The 21,293-nt window shown below is 40.3% G+C and overlaps 1 protein-coding gene across 2 annotated transcripts in view; it reads left to right on the top strand.

Moving 5' to 3' along the window:
• atp2a3 (ATPase sarcoplasmic/endoplasmic reticulum Ca2+ transporting 3) overlaps positions 1–21,293 on the top strand; it is a 44,115-nt gene that overhangs the window by 19,033 nt on the left and 3,789 nt on the right. The window contains exons 6-21 of one of the 2 annotated variants that reach the window (XM_067494313.1): positions 3,085–3,165; positions 3,410–3,495; positions 3,755–4,219; positions 10,596–10,684; positions 11,312–11,414; positions 12,292–12,423; positions 14,915–15,031; positions 15,141–15,359; positions 15,935–16,270; positions 17,119–17,339; positions 17,458–17,660; positions 18,413–18,498; positions 19,113–19,246; positions 19,753–19,870; positions 20,608–20,725; positions 21,218–21,250. In XM_067494313.1, the coding sequence (XP_067350414.1) occupies positions 3,085–3,165; positions 3,410–3,495; positions 3,755–4,219; positions 10,596–10,684; positions 11,312–11,414; positions 12,292–12,423; positions 14,915–15,031; positions 15,141–15,359; positions 15,935–16,270; positions 17,119–17,339; positions 17,458–17,660; positions 18,413–18,498; positions 19,113–19,246; positions 19,753–19,870; positions 20,608–20,725; positions 21,218–21,222 (2,513 nt within the window). In that variant the 3' untranslated portion in view covers positions 21,223–21,250. The remainder of the gene's footprint in view (positions 1–3,084; positions 3,166–3,409; positions 3,496–3,754; positions 4,220–10,595; positions 10,685–11,311; positions 11,415–12,291; positions 12,424–14,914; positions 15,032–15,140; positions 15,360–15,934; positions 16,271–17,118; positions 17,340–17,457; positions 17,661–18,412; positions 18,499–19,112; positions 19,247–19,752; positions 19,871–20,607; positions 20,726–21,217; positions 21,251–21,293) is intronic. The other variant, XM_067494312.1, reaches the window with a different exon arrangement.

The following is a 21,293-nucleotide window of genomic DNA, read 5'->3' as shown; positions in this document are numbered from 1 at the left end:
AATGTCCTTATTTGTTTCGATCAGATATGCATGTGTTAGATTCAAATGTAATAATGAAGACCGGGTACAATGAAAATTTAAAACATTTGTATCGCTCTTTTTTTTAAATATTTGAACCACCAACTATGCCATATACATTTCTGATATTTTTAATATTTAAGACTGCTTATCTGAACTGAGAGCGTCTGTGGGAAGCTGTGGCAGAAAATGAAGGTCTTATAGGGGAGCAGGCGTCTGTGGGTAGGCGTTTAAAGAGCCTCTCTTTTCTGCCCTTGGCCTGTCCTGCTACAGTGAACCTGTTGCCCCCAGCCATCTCCCACACAGACACGATGCACACACCCCCCCCCACTCCAACTCTCCAACTGGTTTCTCTCACAACTCATGAGTGTCACTCATAGAAATGAAGAGAAATACCGAAATGGAAGTACAGGCTATTCGGCAATGCACAGTTGCACAGTATGGCCTCTTCATCTATCTCTCTCTTTCTCTCTGTCTCTCTCTCGCACACACACACACACACACACACACACACACACACACACACACACACACACACACACACACCATCTCTGTCCCTACAGGACAAAAGACTGTGAAAAATACCCCTGGAGACTCAGCACATTGAGCAAATGTCAAGAGGAGATGATGGAGCTCAGAGAGAAATGGAGAAAGATCAAGAAATGAACACTCAGAAACGTATCAGCATGAGACCACTTTGAAAAGTTTTCTCCGTGAAGTGTGTGTGTACAGAAGATATGCTGCCTGTTGTGTGTCTTTCAGAGCATGAGTGAGGAAAATCAGAAATTGAACACAATACCCAAGCTTTTTGTGTTAAAGTCAGGAAATTCACTGGAAGTGCATAGTTTTTTTTTAGATTTAATCTTAGTCCTGAGAACAAAAGCCAGTTAGTTTTAGTCTGGTTTTCACCAACAAAAAAAACACATTTTTAGTCATCAGATGATTAGTTGAAAGACTCTGAACATTCGGTTTGGTTTGGTTTTATTTAAGACCAAGAATGAGAATCCTTGTCAGACTTCAGCAAAAAGTTTAAAGAGGAATTAACGAAAAATAATGAGTCTCAGATGCTTATGCTTAACATAAGATAACCCCACTGCCTTAAGTAGGTGGCTTAATGTAGTTTCGAAAGTAATGCAATGCCATTCAACATCTTAACATGAGGTTACGTCATTTTCTTTGTGATGCACTTTAACGTATATTTTCAGTTTAGGTTTCTTCCCAAATGTTGTTACACGAATCGCTATTATCATATTATTTTCCATCTCCGTATGTTGTCTGAACTCCTACAGCCATAGTCTGAAACTGCATACAGTAGCTTGGTCCAGTCTAGCATTCCTGGGTGAGCTGCTGGTGCAGTCTGAGAATATGATACAGGTGGGCAGGATGTGACACCTGCACACACTGAATTGCTGCAGCATTTCCCATTATTATAATTTAATAAATCCAAGCAGCAAACAAGAAAAAATACTAAACCTCAATTGATGCAATTTTGTTCACTCATCACTTTTATAGTAAATACGTCACCTGCTCAATTCTCCCAATAATTGGAGGCCAAATGTAAATTAGTATAAAGTCTGCAACAACACAGAAAAATATATATATATCAACCTTTCACATGTACAGTGGTAACTGTCTAATATAGGGTCGATTTCCCTCAGAGAATCCATTGGAGTAATGTAAAAGACTAGGGAAGGGATATCAACTATAATAAAAAGCTCAATGTGGAGCCACATAAACAATAATACGTGTATCAAGAATTTATAAAAGTAGAAAAGCACTGCTAGCTCAGGACTGGGTTGGCATTAAAGAGAGGCCTATTACAGAACCTAATGCTTAGGTATTTTGTCTTATCTATCAGGCTGGAAAGACACCAGAGAAGACTGTTACATCTGTCTGAAGTTCTCCCCTCTCTTCTCCTCCACGATTATTGTCATCGACTACTTCAAATCATCCCCTTTTCACAAGCCCGCTCTGACCTACTATTATGAAAATATTTGTATTAAATGTTCATTGTCAGGCTCTTACAAAGAGGAAGCAATAATTGCTTTGTTTTGGGGCATTAGATACTTAGCTGTAGCTAAGAAATACGAGTTTAATATGGGCTTAATAAGCTGACTGTGGTGGGGAAGATGAAATTCCGATCTAATGCAGGTTTAATCTGTCGTTTATGTCTGACGTGTATGTGAGTAAGTGATGGATCAGTGGAACAGACATAATGGTTAAAAAGAGAACAAATGCAAGATAAAATAACTCAGTTTTAAAACAACAATCCATCAAGGTTGTAACTTACTATTTACCTGCAGATCCGGCACAGATCTTGTGTCTGAACAGAGATACTTGATAGGGTGGAAGTAAGTGTTTACCTGCAGCTACATGGGAAGGGATCTATTAGTTTGGACCTTCACTCCATCAATGTTATCCTGACTTAAAGATTTCAAACGCTGTTTTATGGATTACAATGAAATTTTGCAGAAAGATTCGTGTTCCCCAGAGGATGTCTAATTACTTTGGTGATCACCTGACCTTTCCTCTAGTGCTGCGAGCAGGTTGACATTTGGGGTTCAGAGGAAAATATCTTGAGAAGTGTTAGATGAACTGCCTCAAAATATATTACTGATATCTAAGACGTCTAGAGGATAAATTCTAATGACTTTGGGGATCTTCTGACTCTGACTCCAGTAGGTCAAGGATTTCACTTACTTATTAAAATAGCTTGGCATCTACAGTATGAGATAGATTGGCACAACCTTTTGTACACACATCTATGCTTTTCATATGAGATATGAGAATTTCTAAGATTCTCTGACATATATTTTGAGTGAAATCGTAGATCACTGTGAAATTTGCTAAATTTAGGGCCCTACAGGTAGCTGTAATAAGTTGATGATGAACTGAAAACCCCAGAGAAAGCTAAATGAACATGGTCAACATAAGACTTATTGAGCATGACTATGTAAGCATTGCCACTGTAGGGATTTACCTCAGCCTCAGAGAGAAAATATTTTTCAATCAGTTTTTCCATCAATTTATTCTGATTGTTTTTTATTTTGTTTGTTTTTTGGTCAGTTGGTGACAAGGTGCCTGCTGATATCAGAGTGACCTCTATAAAGTCCACCACCCTGCGAGTGGACCAGTCAATCCTCACAGGTAATCCTGCTTCAAGGCTTTTATATAATTTAAATAGCGTACCCTCTCTTTATTGCATGAACTTTAGATCTTCATCACAGATCATTTGTTGATGTTGTCTCTGATAGTCCTTTCCACCCCTTCAGTCTGAGAGTGTAACTTTGTTTGCGCTGTCACTGTCAAAACATCCCACTGTTGGTCTAATGATCACCTGTCGCTCTGGCAGGTCTAATCTTGTACAACTGTCTCCTTTCCTTTTCTTAAGGAGAGTCTGTGTCTGTGATCAAACACACTGACCCTGTTCCTGATCCCCGAGCTGTCAACCAGGACAAAAAGAACATGCTGTTTTCCGTAAGCACTTTTGCAACTCAGTGAATCTTCAACTTTTGTATTAGAAATTCATGTCATCACATCCAAACAAAACACTGAGTTGAGCAAGTGTTGATTGTGGTTATTGCAATATTAACAAACCTTTGATTCCTTCTGTACTAAATATAAATGCAAGCTAATGTTTATATGCTCGGGAATGAACTTTTGCAATCGTCAAAGCGACTTTTTAAAATCTTGTCAGAGAGACAAAAAATCTAGCTTTTAGGTCTTTTTTTCTTAGGGTACCAACATTGCTGCAGGCCGTGCCATAGGTGTTGTTGTAGCTACAGGCGTTTCCACAGAGATCGGTAAAATCCGTAATCAAATGGCTTCTACGGAGCAAGAGAAGACGCCACTGCAGCAGAAGCTAGATGAGTTCGGTCAGCAGCTCTCCAAGGTCATCTCCCTGATCTGCGTGGCTGTTTGGGTTATCAACATCGGCCACTTTGGTGATCCGGTCCATGGGGGGTCCTGGGTCCGAGGCGCTATCTACTACTTTAAGATTGCTGTGGCCCTGGCTGTGGCTGCCATCCCTGAGGGTCTACCTGCTGTCATCACCACGTGCCTCGCTCTCGGCACTCGACGTATGGCCAAGAAGAATGCCATTGTTCGCAGCCTTCCCTCTGTCGAGACCCTGGGCTGTACCTCTGTTATCTGCTCTGACAAGACGGGCACCCTCACTACCAACCAGATGTCTGTTTGCAGGGTAAGTGACAACCAGGAAACTAATGGTTATTGTTTGAATCAGGATTTAACTGTTGACAATACAGTTTAGGCCATGTTGTATTGCTGCATTCATTTTATTTATTGTTTTTACCACATCTGAAATTGCTCTGTGCTCTGAGTGGAAACTTAAGAGTAATTGTTTCCACACCCCAACCTTTGATTGACAGATCCAAAAAAGCTTCTGGGAATTCCTTTTGAGATAAGACCTAGTGGGGAATTCCACATGAGATTGTTGTTCAAAATCGATGCTGACCTCTGCAGTCCGTCCATGTTTGACAGTCTTCTTTTTTTCCCCCCATGTGTGTTGTCCATGATCTTTTAAAAAAGAACGGAAAATCCTTATGGTGCTATGGTAATATTTGCTTCCACTGGGCAAGTATGAGATCACTGTTGGTAGAGTAAGACAGGCCAGCATGACCCAGCAGCATTAACAGCACTACAGTCTATGACCAGATCAGCGTGCACACACACACACACACACACACACACACACACAGAAGGTTTCCCAAATGGCCTAAATAAACACAATATGGTGAATCATGCTGAATACAGTATGTAAGGTTTCAGTCTCTAAATGGTGCATATTTAATTACATTAGACAACAAACACAAATATTATCCACAACTATTCCTGAGTATTATGTAACACACAGCCTCACCCTTTCCTGTGTGTGTGTGTGTGTGTGTGTGTGTGTGTGTGTGTGTGTGTGTGTGTGTGTGTGTGTGTGTGTGTGTGTGTGTGTGTGTGTGTGTGTGTGTGTGTGTGTGTGTGTGTGTGTGTGTGTGTGTGTGTGTGTGTGTGTGTGTGTGTGTGTGTGTGTGTGTGTGTGTGTGTGTGTGTGTGTGTGTGTGTGTGTGTGTGTGTGTGTGTGTGTGTGTGTGTGTGTGCGTTGCTTGCTAGTCTGTGCTCCAAGTAAATGCCAACACTGCTGTTTGTCTTGGCTCCTGTCGAGGCCTCTAGTTACACACATACACACAGTCTCAGTTAACACTTTTTGTCCTCCATCTCACCTCTCACCTCAGCCAGTGGAGGACAGTCTAATAGGACAGTCTCTATCACTAATTTCTATAAAAAAAATTGAGAATCACCATGGATCCATATGGTTTTACAATAATTTACAACAGTATTCAGTTTTAGAACATAAACCTTGCTTTGGTATCATTTTGAAGTCTTGAGTAGAGGTCTTTGAAGTATCTCAAACGTAGCGATGTATTCCCAACCCCAACTTAAAAAACAGACCATGCCTTCAGGAGGATAGTTAGACCTGATCAAGAATGTGGTGACCCCCCTCTGCCTTAACAGAAAAAGAACACCAGCAGCATAATCCTCTACCAATTAAAAAACATCTGTGGTCAGACAGTGGTATGATAATATTGTTGTATGTGTGGAGGTAAAATTAGGTATATTTACACCTGATGAACCAGCTAAAATATTCTGAGCCAGACAGAGGGACCAACAATTTAATATTTGTGCACAAAAATCTAAGATCTTGCTTAGTGGGGTTAGGAAATCCATGATACATTGACTACTATAATATTTTCTCAGTCTCAGTTTGCATTGTTCATTTCTGGGCATCACACCATCGTTATATCTTAGAAACACCCTTCCATTCCTCCTTGCATCCACTTTCTCCGTCAGATGACATGAAGTATCTGTGATTTAATTGGTAGTGGCAGGGAGTTCCCACTTGTAAGAACAACATGGAGGAGTGATCTCACCCAGACAGAAGGAGGAGTGAGACAGGCTGACGTTGGTGAATGGTGACCTTTTGCTTCCACCCATACTCCCCATCCTGCTGCTCTGTGCTCTCTGTTGGCAGATCAGAGGGCAAAAACACACTCTTTCTCTCACAGAGATGAGTTAAACTTCCTCTTTGCATTTTTTAATACAGTATTTTGGGGAGGTGTTTTCTAAAGATTGTAATCTATATAGCTGTTGAACTTGTCCTTCTTCATCTTCTTTGTTGGACTGCTCTGCTGTGTTTTTAAGGTTTCTGAGCGTGGAGGTTGAGTGTTTCGTCCAGGCCTATCTATCTGTGCTTCTCTTTGCTTGGTTTGGTCTCCAGCCAGAGGCCCTAAAAGAGCTGTGTGCCTCAGGGGGGATCCTCATACTGGCAGGAAGTTCAGGGATTCCCCTTCATATCCTGACACCATACTTCCCTTTTTTCTAACACACACACACACACACACACACACACACACACACACACACACACACACACACACACACACACACACAAAGATTACTTACTATTCATCTCCACACAAGCTAAGAGGAAGTGAGTGGTAGAATTTAAACTTCACTATCACTGATTCTCATAGCTCACACCATGCCTTGTTTCCTTGGAGACCATAGCAGATCAGACAGTTAGAAAAACTGGCCATGATTGGAAGAACAGAACCTTTTTTTTTTTTTTAGCCCTACTCTGTATGGGATCTGTGCTTTGTAGAAGTTACAGGGTCTCTAACTGTTTGATTTGTTATCGAATTTATTTATTATCGAACAAAGCCGTGAGTCTGACTTTTGTAAAAGATACTTTTAGAAAGAGTATATCTCTTTATGAAATGAAATGTGTAAACATAATTATGGGGGAAACATTGCAAGAAAGATTTATTAAAACATTGGTACCCAGGCCCGATTCCTTTTTCTAACCTCTGGCTGTTTAATAGAAGGCAGAGACAAATTAACAAAAACCTAAAAGGTAGATAACAATGGTAATTTACTAGTGTTTAATAATGCTTTTTCTATTTTTCAAGGTTTTCCATGGGCTGTAGGAATAATACACATCTTGCACAAGTTAGATTTTTTTCCTGTTAACCAAATCCCAGACATCTGCACACAGAAACACATACAGTATTAACCCACAAATGGCAGTGATCACAAGGATTGCACATAAGAGTCACAGAACAAAACATGGCTTCCTGGTGGATTTGGTGACACATACTGATAGTGGTGGTATTGAAAGTGAGGTGTCAGACTTAAAAAAACAGTTGTTGGTAAGCACATAATTTGACTGGACTCTAACTGCTGCAACTACGATCCAATTTCATGCTTCACGTGGTGTGGGTAGATCCCACACAGCAGCGCGGCACAGTAAAAGGACCTCTGGACTCCACTTGCAATCCTTTGCCCACACATGTAAGAATATGCACTATCTAAGCATAATATTAACTGAAATAAAGGTATTGAAATCAGGTCAATTTGGCAATCCAGACTTGACTAGCAGCCTTAGGAGAAGATGACATAGTACAGCTCTAAAAGTGTGTTAGGACAAGATGACCAGTACCTCCTGTGATGAGGTAGATATGTCCGAAAAGCAGACCCCACCACCCCCATGAAATACTACTGTACAGTACGTCAGTGCATTGAGTGACTGTTGCACTTGATCTGTAGAGCTTAAGTTGAACCAAAACACCTAAGCATTATGACTGTTGAAATCAAAAATATGAACTTCTGTTCCAACAACTTTAAATCTCCTTCTGTCGCTCCCCACTTATTAGAGTAAATGAAGGAGGATGTCAACATTATTGATGTCAAAAATTACAAATGTAGAACAATTGAATGTTCTACAAAAGCTATAATGTCTCAGAGGCTATAATCATGATTCAGCATGACATTTATTAATACGTGTATTAGATCTTGTCCAGAGTAGACGAGATCGCTAGACTAAAAAGTAGTAACCCTGTTGCCACAGAGAGTTGTTAGAGAGTAATTACTCCATTAAATGGCTAAAACATACCTTTTAGGCTCATTTGCTAAAAGAACAACAGCTCCCTCACATCTTAAGTCTACCATCGATTTTGCTTTCCTTTTTAGACTGATTGGCTCTGACACACACACACACACACACACACACACAGAGCAGAAGAATCGAGAAGGAAATCAAGTTAACCCAAATAGCTGCTTCATTAATTCTTCAATCAGGTGGAGTCTCACACAGACTAAAGCTAGATTGTATGGTGCTTTGCCCCTATGTGCGTCTGTGTGTGTTTACCCTTTACTAAAACTGTCGTATTATTAAGAAGAATTGAATAATAGATGAGTGGAGATCAAGGCCAGTCTGCCTATGATGGATTATGAATTTTATTTTGATCTGGTGTTTAGAGACAGAGGGACGCCTCGCAGAGACAGGTTCTGTGAATGGTGTTGTATCTCATTCTTATTGACCACCAGCCACAACACACCCTGCTTGTTTTCATCAGTATATTAGTATTACCAGTACATTGTGAACCGCCTTTCCTGAGGGAATTTCACAAAAAAGATTTGCCAACAAAGCAAATTCTTGAACAGCTCTGGGAATCCAGCTCTATCCTTTATTTTCTCTGGCTTAGTCTTTGTTTTCTACTGGTTGACTGGAGCCTGTATGTCAGCCTGAGCCACTGATGAAGCTTTACATCAAGATGTAAGCAGTGCAACTCCCGTGTTGCCTACGTGTTTGGCAACACTAAAGATCGAAAGAATGTGGGAAATAGAGGACAGTACAGCAACTCCAGCAAAAACTGGTTGTCAGTGAATGGAAAAGACTTTAGGCCTTGGGATGTGGGGTTCTTGTTATTGGTTCCTAACTCCACTTATCCAGTGACCATTTTTTCCAGCCTGCAGAGAAGTTCTATTTACAGTCGCTATTTAATTTTCAGAATGATTTATAACTTTTTTTATTTATCTAGCGCAAGATAAGGATATTCAGTCTTTGTTAACAGCATCCTGTTTCCCTGTCTTGACACAGGATGCAAACTTCACTGTTGATTTTAAGTGTGTTTTGAAATCATGTGTAAATTGAAAGCTGATGCTGCAGAGGCATTGGATCACTTGGCAGTCAATAAGCATCATAAGAGCATTTTGGGTTATTGTGGCAACCAAGGTCCAACACAGGAACATGCCCGCACTTCAGGGCTCCCTATTAAGACTGGTTTTTAGAAAATGAAACATTTTAGAATTAACCTTTTAAAACATTGTTTTCAGCTTCAAAGTCCTTTTAAAACATGATTATGTAACTTTTACAAAATTTACACAAACAAAATAGGATCTTTCTTTTGAAAAATGGGAAAACAAAACACAACAGCCTGCTACACCCTTACTTGGTCTGGTATGATGAGCAGCTTATGGTGACTAATGTTGGAAAACTCACAACATCTGACACTGTTTTAACAGTTTCCATTACTCCATAATGGTTACTTGTGTGATCCCAGCAACATTTCCATGATCTTGTTGATAAAGGTGAACCATATCTAAGTATTACAGATATCATGCATCATTTATACATGTTGCAGTTTATCTGAATGTTTGTCCAGGTTCACATTATAATTAGCTTATCCACGAGTCCAACATACAGTTGGACTCGTGGATGAGCTAAGCATTTTTGAGATAAAGCATTGACAAGAATATGATGGACAAAGTTCACAGTACTTTGGGCTTTGACATCCAAAACCTTAGAATTTCATCCTTAAGTCCAAGTGGCTCCTTGTTTCAAAATTAAAATTTTTATTTATTTATTTTTTTGTTATTTCTGTGATATTGTGTTCACAGATTTGAAGAAAGTCCCTCAAGGTGTTCTTGTATCTTTTGCAAATGCAAATATATAAAGGACAAGGTGCCACAGGGCAATGTATCAGTTTATTGCTGAGTCCAAGTGGACGTTCATGGCAAATTTGGATAAATTGCTTCTTGCCTGTCCTGAGATAATTGCGTTCACAAGAATGGATGGACATAAGGTTTGACATTGACCTTTGACCAAAATCAAATGGGTCAATTCTGGTCTTCTTTGGATGTTTGTGCCAAATTTAAAGAAATTCCCTCAAGTCAATCTTGTGATATTGGATTGTCAAAAATAGACAGATTGGAGGTTCTACTTTGACCTTTGACCTTAATGTTCGTTCACTTAAAACTCAAAATAATAAAATCTCTGACTGGATTAAACATTAAAACACCTTTTAAAAAAGCCCAGAATTTTCCAAAGAGTCTTTTGTCCACATGTCACACCGTGACTCTGGTAACAATCATCTGATTTGTTGCTCACACCAGCTTTCAAACACTGACTCACACTGTTGTCAGAGCTGGTGCCTACTTCTGATAAACATTTTTTACATAAATGTAATCGTAGCAGTGTGGAAAAGTTTTACCTAAGGATACAAACCCAAGCAAAAAATATATTTGCGAGAATATGACCAATACTTTTGTAATAAAGCAGTGTCAAGTATCATTGTGGACATTAAAACAGTAATAGTGAGTGGTACATCTTTTTATGTGACCCCATGTTTAACAGCAGTGGGCAGCCACACCACGCAAGAACCCACTACAGTTCTGACTAATTGGCTAAACATCCCGCCTCCGTTTGTGTTTGCCTTTCTCTTCTCCAGATGTTCATTGCAGAAAAAGTGGAAGATTCGAGCTGCACCATTCACGAGTTCTCTATAACTGGTTCTACATACGCTCCTGAGGGACAAATGTGAGTATCACTGTTCAAACATTTTAATGTTATCCTCAGCTGTGCTGTATTTTTATTGAGTTTCCCACTTTCTCAAGTGTCAGAGTAATAGTTGTGTGGTCATTTAGATTTTGTTTTCAATAAATATGCATTTGTGGAGGAATATAAGTAGGTGGCTAGTCATTATGTAGAAGAAGGATTTCTTCAGTTCATTTTGTATGCGTGTTGTTTATTTGGCTGTTTGGTGACTACAGCATTCTGACTCTGCATGAACCTGTTGATTTCATAACAGCAGAGTGTGGGTTATTGTGTGGGAGCTTCGCTAGCAACGCTGCAGTCTCTACTGGGAAGAGATCCATGGTTGTCATGCAGTCAGCACTGCTTGTCAGGAAAATGCACACACATTCACTCACACACAAACACACACACACACACACACACACACACACACACACACACACACACACAGAGTGTTTACTACTGTACAACCACTGTTTCTCCAGTCGACTTTTGGAATGCTAAATAAGTGAATGTCTTCCCCTTATAAATATGGATGAGTTTACTGTGTCTGAAGTCTAGTGATCTGTGAAGTATTTTTCCCATGTTGCATTTGAGTGACATTTGTGGGTGTGTGTGTGTTCTTTGTAGACTGAAAGGAGATAGGCCCGTCCAGTGTGGAGACTATGATGGACTTCTGGAGTTGGCCACTGTGTGCTCTATGTGCAATGACTCTTCACTGGACTACAATGAGGTCAGTACCACACACTCTCGCACGCAGAGAAAAATGAATAAAAACTGTTTCTATACAACATTAAGTAGATCAGGTAACCTTCAAATGTTTTGCAGTATTTTTGTACACCTACAAGGCATGTAATGTAAATGTAGTGACTCTATGAAGCGTAGCCTTGAAATACGCACACACTAGTGAAAACCTTGTCCTCCTTTCTTCAGCTGTGCTAATTTTACTCTTTTTTTTTTACTCTTTTACTTTGGTTTGGATTGCTTTTTCTCACCTCTTTGTTATCACTATGTTATCATGGTAACCATTCTGAGGAGAGAGGCCAGGGAGATGGCACTTCTCAGCTCCCATGTATCCTCCTTAGATTAGACTGTTTCTGTTCTTGTTAATGGTCTTTGTAAATGGATTCACCTAAAATGGATTTTGCCAACAGTTTTGCACATTCTTTGATTGAAGAGCCTGAGCTTGAAATCAAAGGGTGTTAAACTGGGAGAAGCGAAGTGTTTTATTGCTGTCTGTGCCCCGCCACACAAACAACTGATGTGTGGTATGCAATTACTGCTTTATCCCACCTACTCCGCTTCTCAGTGGGCAAGGGCACACATTTGAAACCACTTTGCATGTAGTGCAGTATGACTCAAAGTTTGTGGAGGCAGAGGTGAGCGACGTACACGTTTGTACTGTACACAGCGCGTTTGGTCCGAGTCATTCTTGTCATGTTCAAGTGGGTTATGCTGTGTAGTGTAATGCTGTTAAGCTAAAATATGTCCTTGCAAAAATTGTCTGTATTTATTTAATGAAACACTATTTAAATTCTTATGTTATTCTGCCTGTATTAAATACTTTATTAATCAGCAGAAAGTTTTGATGGATTTTTGTTCCCTTACAGGCCAAAGGGGTTTATGAGAAGGTGGGTGAAGCCACAGAGACAGCTCTCACCACTTTGGTGGAGAAGATGAACGTCTTCAAGACTGACCTAAGTGCACTCTCCAAGGTGGAACGTGCAGGGGCCTGCAATGGGGTAAGCTACATGTGAGCAGTGTGTGACCTTGGGATTGTTGGCAGTACTGCAAATGTAAAAAGCTGTATACAGTCTTTTGTGGCTCCGGAAGGAGCTGTTTCTCTTCAGCTATGTTAACATTACTGTACGTGCTGGAGTGGTTCAGATCCACTATCTCCACCAAGGTGTGGACAAACTAAATTGGATTTTTTCAAATCAGTTCTGGGCCACTTTTGCATGTGGTGCTAGATCTGATCATATGTGATCTACAAACAGTCAGATCCGAATTCATGCATTTCACCTCGTGTGTGCATGTGCACATTGTTGTCTCACAGTCCGCTAAAAATAAAAATAGAGAAGATCAACAACAGAGACAGAGGTCAATAAAGAGATGAGGGAGTTTGTTTGTTATACATTTATGTAGAGGCTTCTTTTCGAACCAGACTGGAAGGAAAATAATAGAACTAAACAGTTTTTGAGAAAACTGTGCAATTCGACACATAATAACACAGTTAATGTTTCTGAACGCATGTGGGTCAGATTTCAGTTCAGTTTGTGCATGCGTGTCACACTGGAGCTGGATACATGTAACTTATTAACCTGAAGATGATCAAATTTGACAAAAAAAATCTAAATAAAAACCGAATTGAGTAATTATAGCATAGCTATGAAGCACCTAATGTCATCTGCCTCTACCTCAGTTGAAGCTGAATAGTACACGTTTGAGAAAGGAAAAAACGCGAAGCAAGATTATCAGAGATAATTATTTGCAGCATATTTCTGCTTGACGCTACAAAACCTACCAGTATAAGACATCTGAATCTCCAACTGAACTGTCGGTGCATTGAAGTTCAATTGTGGGTAATGTACAGTATGTCTCAGGCTTCGATCAGGAAGAACAGCATGTGCAGAATAAAAAAAGACAGTAAATCTGGTGCTGCTGCAATTACTATAATGCCTGTCAGAGCCCAAAATATTACAGAACTATGATGTTAAATCAGTTAAACAAGCTCTTTTAGTGCCCTGTCAGTGCAACATGGAGCCTTAAAAACCAGTTGAAATGTTTATTCATTCAGCTACAGTGACAACATTGTTTACTTCACTAACTGGCACATAGTATCTGCTGCAGGCTTCCCGGCATGAGTATGTCGATGACAGTGTAATTGCTCCCCTCATTATACCATAGTGTAACTGGCTTGTTAGTGCACTGCACAGGAGGTGACATAATGATCCAGTTTGCCCCCTTTTATACTCATTTAAACAATATTATATGTAGCATTTAGGCATTTTTGTGCCTTTTAGTGACTAGTCAGAACCTCATGGTTTGGGATTTAGTGTCAAGGACTGTAATGAAGCAAACAGTTTTTGATGACTACACTTACTCTATGTTTGACTTGAGGGTGTGAGCCTGTGATTGTTTGGTTACGAGATAAAAATGTCACCAATAACTATATTTAAACATCATTTATAACTGCTGTACAGACTGCAAGCATTAATCTGACTTGACAGTTCTGCTCCTTATCACAAATGAAGTGCTTGTTCTCTTTTGAAAGGTTTCCAGTCTTAAGCGTGGCCTGTGCCCAATTGTAGTGTGTGTTAACAGCCAATGAGATCACTAAGCTGATGCTGGTGTTTCAGTGTCGTGTCCTTATACTGAACTCAGTTACCTCTGTTTGTAAGCCTCTCACTCCACTGTAGATAAAGGCCATGAAAATGGCTGTTGGTCTCACTTTAGGGAGCACAAAGCTTTTCACATCTCAAATGAGGTGAGATTTGTAGTGGCAGGGGTCTCACTAAATGTTTTCTGGTTTTAGTTCAAATGAATAGGCCAGTGCACCTGCTTAGGATATACATGGACAACTGTGAGCCAGTACCTAACAGCAATATGCATCATCTGTGTAGTCTTTTTTTAATCTTTCAAATGTTGTCCTTAAAATCGAAAATAAACAAGAACACATTGGAGAACACGCATTGCTTCCTCTGTCTGATATAGGAAAAGTTTGCCACAATGGCAGATTTCAGGATATCCGTCAGATATATGAAGTCCCCTGACAGGCTGTGTACATCTGGCTTGACAGAGAGATTTAGCAGTGTAAACCCTTCAGCCTTTCATGTGTACAGGGATCATGACACCCTCTGAACTAGTGAGACACCTATTGGTAAATCAAGACTTGACACTAAATGTGGATAAAACATTATTGAAGAAATAAGGCTGAATTCAGGCTCATATTTGTGTTTGTACACTATTGATCTACAGCGTTTTGTTCTTCCTTCCTGTTGGAATGTAGCTGATCTTTTTCATTTACCTTTCATTGATATTGCTGACCTAAAATGAAATCATGTGCGGTTGTACACAGCAGCCAGACTCACAGTCAGAGTAGTTGAGTGCTCAGCCTGAAGAGTCATACTTCAGCTGTCAGCATCTCAGCCAAAACTCTCATTCACCCATCAGATCCTCAGCTCATTCTCCTCTGTCTTCTTATTGTTCTTCTTCTTCATTCTCAACCATCAGGTGATCAAGCAGTTGATGAAGAAGGAGTTCACCTTAGAGTTCTCTCGTGACCGCAAGTCCATGTCTGTCTACTGTACCCCCATCAAGCCGGGCTCCCAGAGCAAGATGTTCATCAAGGCATGAATTACTGCTAGTCACAACTACACACAGAAACAGACGTATATCTCCTCATTCATGTATTCATTCCCTAACTTCTTATTGTATCGATTACAATCTGTCCCCTCAGGGTGCTCCCGAGAGTGTGATTGAGCGGTGTCAGTACCTGCGGGTGGGAACAGCGAAGGTGACAATGACAACTGCCCTGCGTGACCAGCTGATGTCTAAGATCAGGGACTGGGGGACAGGCAGAGACACCCTGCGCTGCCTGGCTCTGGCCACTCATGACATCCCACCCCGCAAAGAAAGCATGGACTTGGAGAATTCCAACAAGTTTGTAGAGTATGAGGTAGATGAGCCCAGTAACATCTGAGGTTTAATTTCGTCTTCCTTTTGTAACTGTGACTCATGCGAACAGCTAAACATTATTATATTAGAAACATGCTTATCTGCTTTTGTACTGAGAGTTAAATGGAAAGATTAATCGTGTGTGGCTACAGCAGCAAAAAGTTTGCTTATAATAAAAACTAGAAACGGGGGAACCAGCTTCCCTTGATTCAAAAGTGACCTACCAGCACTTGAAAAGCCAAGATTTGATCCACAATAGGAGAAGACACCACTTCTCCACAGATGACCTGGTTGATTAGTAACCTAATAAACTCAAATCTCTTCTAAAATATGGGTCATCTTTTCAGGTTCACGGTAGCCATTGAGCCTTTATCTGCACAAAGCTTGAAGCTTTCACTTGGTTCTTTAACTTGAAACAGAAAGTAATCTGGTGGATGTTTTCAATACCAGTACAACAATAGCATGTGGTAAATTCCATCTCAGTGGAATTGGAGTAAGATCCTGTTTTCAGATACAGTCCTGTGCGACGTAATCCCTCCTCATTCTCTTCCTCTCACTGCATTATTCCCCTTTTAGATGGGTCTCACGTTTGTTGGCTGTGTGGGGATGCTTGACCCGCCCAGGAAGGAGGTGATCGGTTCAGTGAAACTGTGCAACGAGGCTGGTATCCGTGTTATCATGATCACAGGAGACAACAAGGGCACAGCTGTGGCCATCTGCAGACGAATTGGCATCTTCGGGGAGGATGAGGATGTGACAGGAAAGGCCTACACAGGCCGTGAGTTTGACGACCTCCTGCCCGAGGCGCAGAGAGAAGCCGTCAAACGGGCACGATGCTTCGCCCGCGTCGAGCCAGCTCACAAGTCTAAGATCGTCGGGTACTTGCAGTCATTTGACGAGATTACTGCAATGGTGAGGAGGAGGGATAATTCAAGTTGCTCCCAGCTCTAATGACTCTTACTGGCACTGCCACCCACCCACTTCAAATCAACACATTGCCTATGAACCTTGTCACATACATTTTTTTATGTGTCTGTAGCAAGGCAAGAATGCACTTTCTCCTCCCTTTAGCTATGCGTTATGTAAATGACTTGTCGAGGATGCATGAGAAGAGGCTAGTGAGGCGTGACATGTTTCAGGTCTCTCTGAGGCTGCTCTATCAGACAGCACTATCTGAAGCTGTCATCTCTGGCCCGCTCGGCTGCTTCCTATCTGACACACGTCTCTGAGGAGGGGTATATTCGAGGGGGAAGATAGGAAGGAGGGAGACAACAATATCACCATTTGCCTGTCAGAGTGACTCCACCTCAGTATAAAGCTGCTTTAGGCCTTGCTATGACAGATAAATATCTCACTTGCTCAGCTTTAGCTTAATCCTGTCTGGATCTGAAACGATAATAAGATTTTGCATGGTGAGAGAGTTCCTTTTCAATCATCGTTAGTTTGTGAGCCATCATTATTTAAATGTAAAAATGTAATGTGAATAAAATATTTCCGCGTAGATGAACTCAAATTGCTAGTAAGAGTGATAACAGTTTCCGATTTTTGACATGTTTAATGCATCACACAAAACATGAAAAGCAATGAAATTATTTGATCTTTTGTCTTCAGAGGTTCATTCAGATTTCTGAAAATATTGCTTTGTCGTTTCAAACTAGATCCTTGCTACAGTTAATGTACTTTAGAATTAAAATTGTAAACTTTTGATGCAGAAATTTTAACACAATCTCTTGTGTCAATGAAATGTTTTCTTGTCCCAGACAGGAGATGGTGTGAATGATGCACCTGCCCTGAAGAAAGCAGAGATTGGCATTGCCATGGGCTCTGGAACTGCAGTGGCCAAGTCGGCATCTGAGATGGTGCTGTCCGATGATAACTTCTCCACCATAGTGGCTGCCGTGGAGGAGGGCAGAGCCATTTACAACAACATGAAGCAGTTTATCAGATACCTCATCTCCTCTAATGTAGGAGAAGTTGTCTGGTGAGGAGGAGAAATGTGGTGACATGTGGCCAGCATAGATCTTCTCCTGCAGTCAGCTAATGTTTTTTTCTTTCTTTCTTTATTTATTTATGTTTGTCTTTTTGCTTTCTCTCTGCAGCATCTTCCTGACAGCTATCTTGGGGCTTCCTGAGGCTTTGATTCCAGTCCAGCTGCTGTGGGTAAATCTAGTGACCGATGGTCTACCTGCCACCGCCCTGGGCTTTAATCCCCCAGACCTGGACATCATGGACAAACCTCCCCGCAACCCTAAGGAGCCTCTCATCTCCGGCTGGCTCTTCTTCAGATACCTGGCCATTGGAGGTAGTATTAGCTCGGATCTGAATACGCTAACTGTTTATTAGTGTGCGTATATCAGAGTAAAGATGAAGTTCGTGTTTTGAATTGTTGATGTGAAATTGACAGGTAACAGTTTGCCCCAGTGCTATGACTGCTTCTATTGTCACATCATCTCTCTGGAAACCTCGAAAGTTTCTGTTTAGATATGAATCTGCATACAACACCTACACCTTCTATTGCTGCAACACAGACTCCCCTTTATACAAGTTATGTTATGTTTTAAAAGTAACTTCATGAAGTAAATGGAAAATGTGTTTCTGTGTTCTTACCTTTCTATACAAATTAGCAGCACAAAAATAGATTTATTCTGGATATTACCTACACTTGAATGATTGAACTTCCTGCTATTTTCCATTAAACCAGACAGCAGATTATTATGTATCAGCTGTGCAAGACACTAAAAATACACCTTTTATTTAAATTATAAGTAAGTTGATGCATTTTCCATTCAGACCCACCTTTTTGCCACTCACTGAAACCTACACACACATCAGAATACACATCACTTTTTTCTATACAAACTATAGCTAATTCTGCACTTTAAGATAACAGGAAGGGATATGGAAAAGTGTTCACGTTCAATGTTTAAGTCCTATATACACTATCACACTGATATAGTACAAAATCTGATTGAGCCCATAGAAAATATATCTGTCATACAACTTACAATAATATTTGACCTTTGTATAATCTGTCTCTGACTCTTTTCCCTGTAGGATATGTGGGTCTTGGAACAGTGAGTGCTGCCACATGGTGGTACCTGTTTGATGAAGAAGGCCCACAAGTGTCATTCTATCAGCTGGTAAGTTACAAATCATTGTCCTTCCCAGTAATTTGTCCTTCTCAGGACAGTTAGAGAGCAGGAGCATTGTTGCTGTTTACTGACGGATTCAGATTTCATGACATAGCTCAGTGATCCGAGAAGTGTACACCTTAAGAAGGGGAAGTAAAGACCCATGTCATTTGATTGCACACAGGGCGAGAAAGAGGCCACTAGCTTTTAAAGCTGTTCCCACTATCAGATCTGAGCTCCATCACAACAGGTCACTGGGGTTCTGGGCCCCATTTGTTGCATGTTGCTTAAAAGAATCAAGATTAAATGAGTAATGCTGGACCTTCTGCTAGATCAGGTTATCTGGTTACGTATGTCAGTACAAGCAAGAATAGAATCTGGAAGCTACAAATGTTAGATAAAGAATGTTAGAATGTTAGAAAAATATCCTGCAAACTGGTGCCTGTGTTTACCCTTTGTCCAATAGTTTTAATTTGGAATCATTAAAAATGAATTTAAAATACGAAATAATAACATTTTTGTATTTATTGAATCCCACGGCTGACTCACACACCAAAAACGTGTGTGCACCAGACAAACGTAAACGCACACAGACACTGACTCTTGTCGGCCTCTCTCTACAGAGGCACTTCATGCAGTGTACTGAGGACAACCCCATGTTCCAGGGCATAGACTGCGAGGTGTTCGAATCACGCTACCCCACAACCATGGCCCTGTCTGTGCTGGTCACCATCGAAATGTTCAATTCGCTCAACAGGTGATTCATGCAACATAATTAGACAGAAAAACACATTCATCATGAACATCAACTCTACTGACTGATAAAGGACTTGTTACCCATTATAATGTCCATATTTGTATTATTCAGCATTTGGTGATTGTGGCTGATAAATCAGCCTTTAGCCACACATCTTAAGAAATGGAATAAGGCTTTATTTGGAATGCAGAAAATAAAGGGAACTGTGGTATGAAGTGAAAACTCCCTGTATTTTTGCCAGGATTGCTCATGGAGCAAGTCTGTAAGTAACTCCCTATAGAAACAAATGCCAATGTTTTATTTAGGAAAGAATTTGAGAAAGGACTGTTAAAATAATGCGTTGTCAGAGCAATGAAATCGCACACCCATATATGGAAGGAGACTAATTGTTTTGATGCATTGATTGTTATTAAATAAATCACTTGTGCTTTGTAACATGATAGAACAATGTATTTTTAATTCCTAATGTCAAGTTAAACTGATCTATCAAAACATCTCTCTAACAGTTTGTCTGAGAACCAGTCCCTGATCAGGATGCCTCCCTGGGTCAATATTTGGCTGCTGGGTGCAATCATCCTGTCTCTCTCCCTCCACTTCTTAATCCTCTACGTTGAGCCTCTGCCGGTGAGTACACATGACAGTAGTATACTGTATACTGAGGAGACGCTGTCGGTGAGCCTACATATCATGGTCTGAATGTGTGACGTTATGTTATTTGAGGACGAAGCTTCTTGATTGGGTTGACACAAAAGTTGTTTCAAAGTCAGAACATGAGTAAATACAAATATCAGGACTTCCTTATACTTGCAGACTTAGTTTAAACATTGTGTATTTATTATAATCTGCATGACTGCATGCGTAAACATGAGCTTTTAGCCCATTCTTGGTGGGAGGATCCTCAGTAAAGCTTTTTGACACTATGTTATTGCTACTACTGTATGTAATGGAGCAGACCTGCAGATACGCATCAGAACTGTTAAGAACCAGAAAATACTGGTAATGTTTCTGAAAAATGAAACAAAATACAGTATCAGAAATTACAGTCCATTTTCATGGAAGCACATGGGGTCTTACAAGAACCTTCAAACAGTGCAGTCCACCACGATCAGCCTGTGGATTTGAAGGGTAGACAGGTAGTTTCAGCAGACACAACAAATGTTTCCACATGTCACTTTCTAGTGTTGCGTTGATATGTGGGATGCTTTGTGACTCACGTCCATTGTGTTCTGCATGAACAGGACACAATAATAGTTTTAATTATACATTTTGTTTTTATGTAATATTTTATTATATGTTTTTATTATATCTACTATAGCTGTTTCTGCTGCCCAATGCAATATTTGATGAGCGTTGTCCTTCAGTTGATATTCCAGGTGACCCCTCTTTGCTGGTCCCAGTGGATCGTGGTCTTGAAGATTTCCATCCCAGTCATCCTCCTGGATGAAGCACTAAAATATATCTCCAGGAATCATCTAGAAGGTACGTTAAGCCTTTTTGTTCTATGTATTTACAAAGTATCCACTCATATTGTTGACTGGTTTGAAATACTAAAATTTGGATAAAGCTACAGTGTGCAACTAGAGCTAATGTCAGACTCTGTATCAGTCCTCTCTTCTCTGTCCAGCTCTCCCTTCCAGCTCTTGGGTCTTTATGCTCTGACACGCTCTGCACAGCCCTTCAGATAGTCACAGTTAATAAATTACAATAAAGGAGAATGCTAAACGTACTAATCAAGCAGAAGTCGTTGTTCTTCTCTAATTGATAGAAAGGCAAGCCTCACTCTGTTAGTCTGTGTTATTGGACACATTAATACAAGGATTGGAGCACAATTCTTTTTACAAATATTTGAGAAATGTTGCCCACTGTAACTTTCGGTTTATTACAGTCAATATGTTTGAGTTGAAATGTTGAAAATGAGGTTTTACTAACAAGCATCTCCTGCTCTTTTTTTCTCTTGCATTTCAAATTCAGCTTAAATTCTTTAATGTCACCTTCTGTGAAAAGGTACACTAATGCAACCTCTGCATGCCTTCTCTCTCCAGTAGAA

The sequence above is a fragment of the Channa argus genome, chromosome 24 (genome assembly GCF_033026475.1).
Source record: "Channa argus isolate prfri chromosome 24, Channa argus male v1.0, whole genome shotgun sequence".
NCBI classification, from domain to species: Eukaryota; Metazoa; Chordata; class Actinopteri; order Anabantiformes; family Channidae; genus Channa; species Channa argus.
Note: the sequence above shows the minus strand (reverse complement) of the source record. Positions and strands in the feature narration are given on the sequence as shown.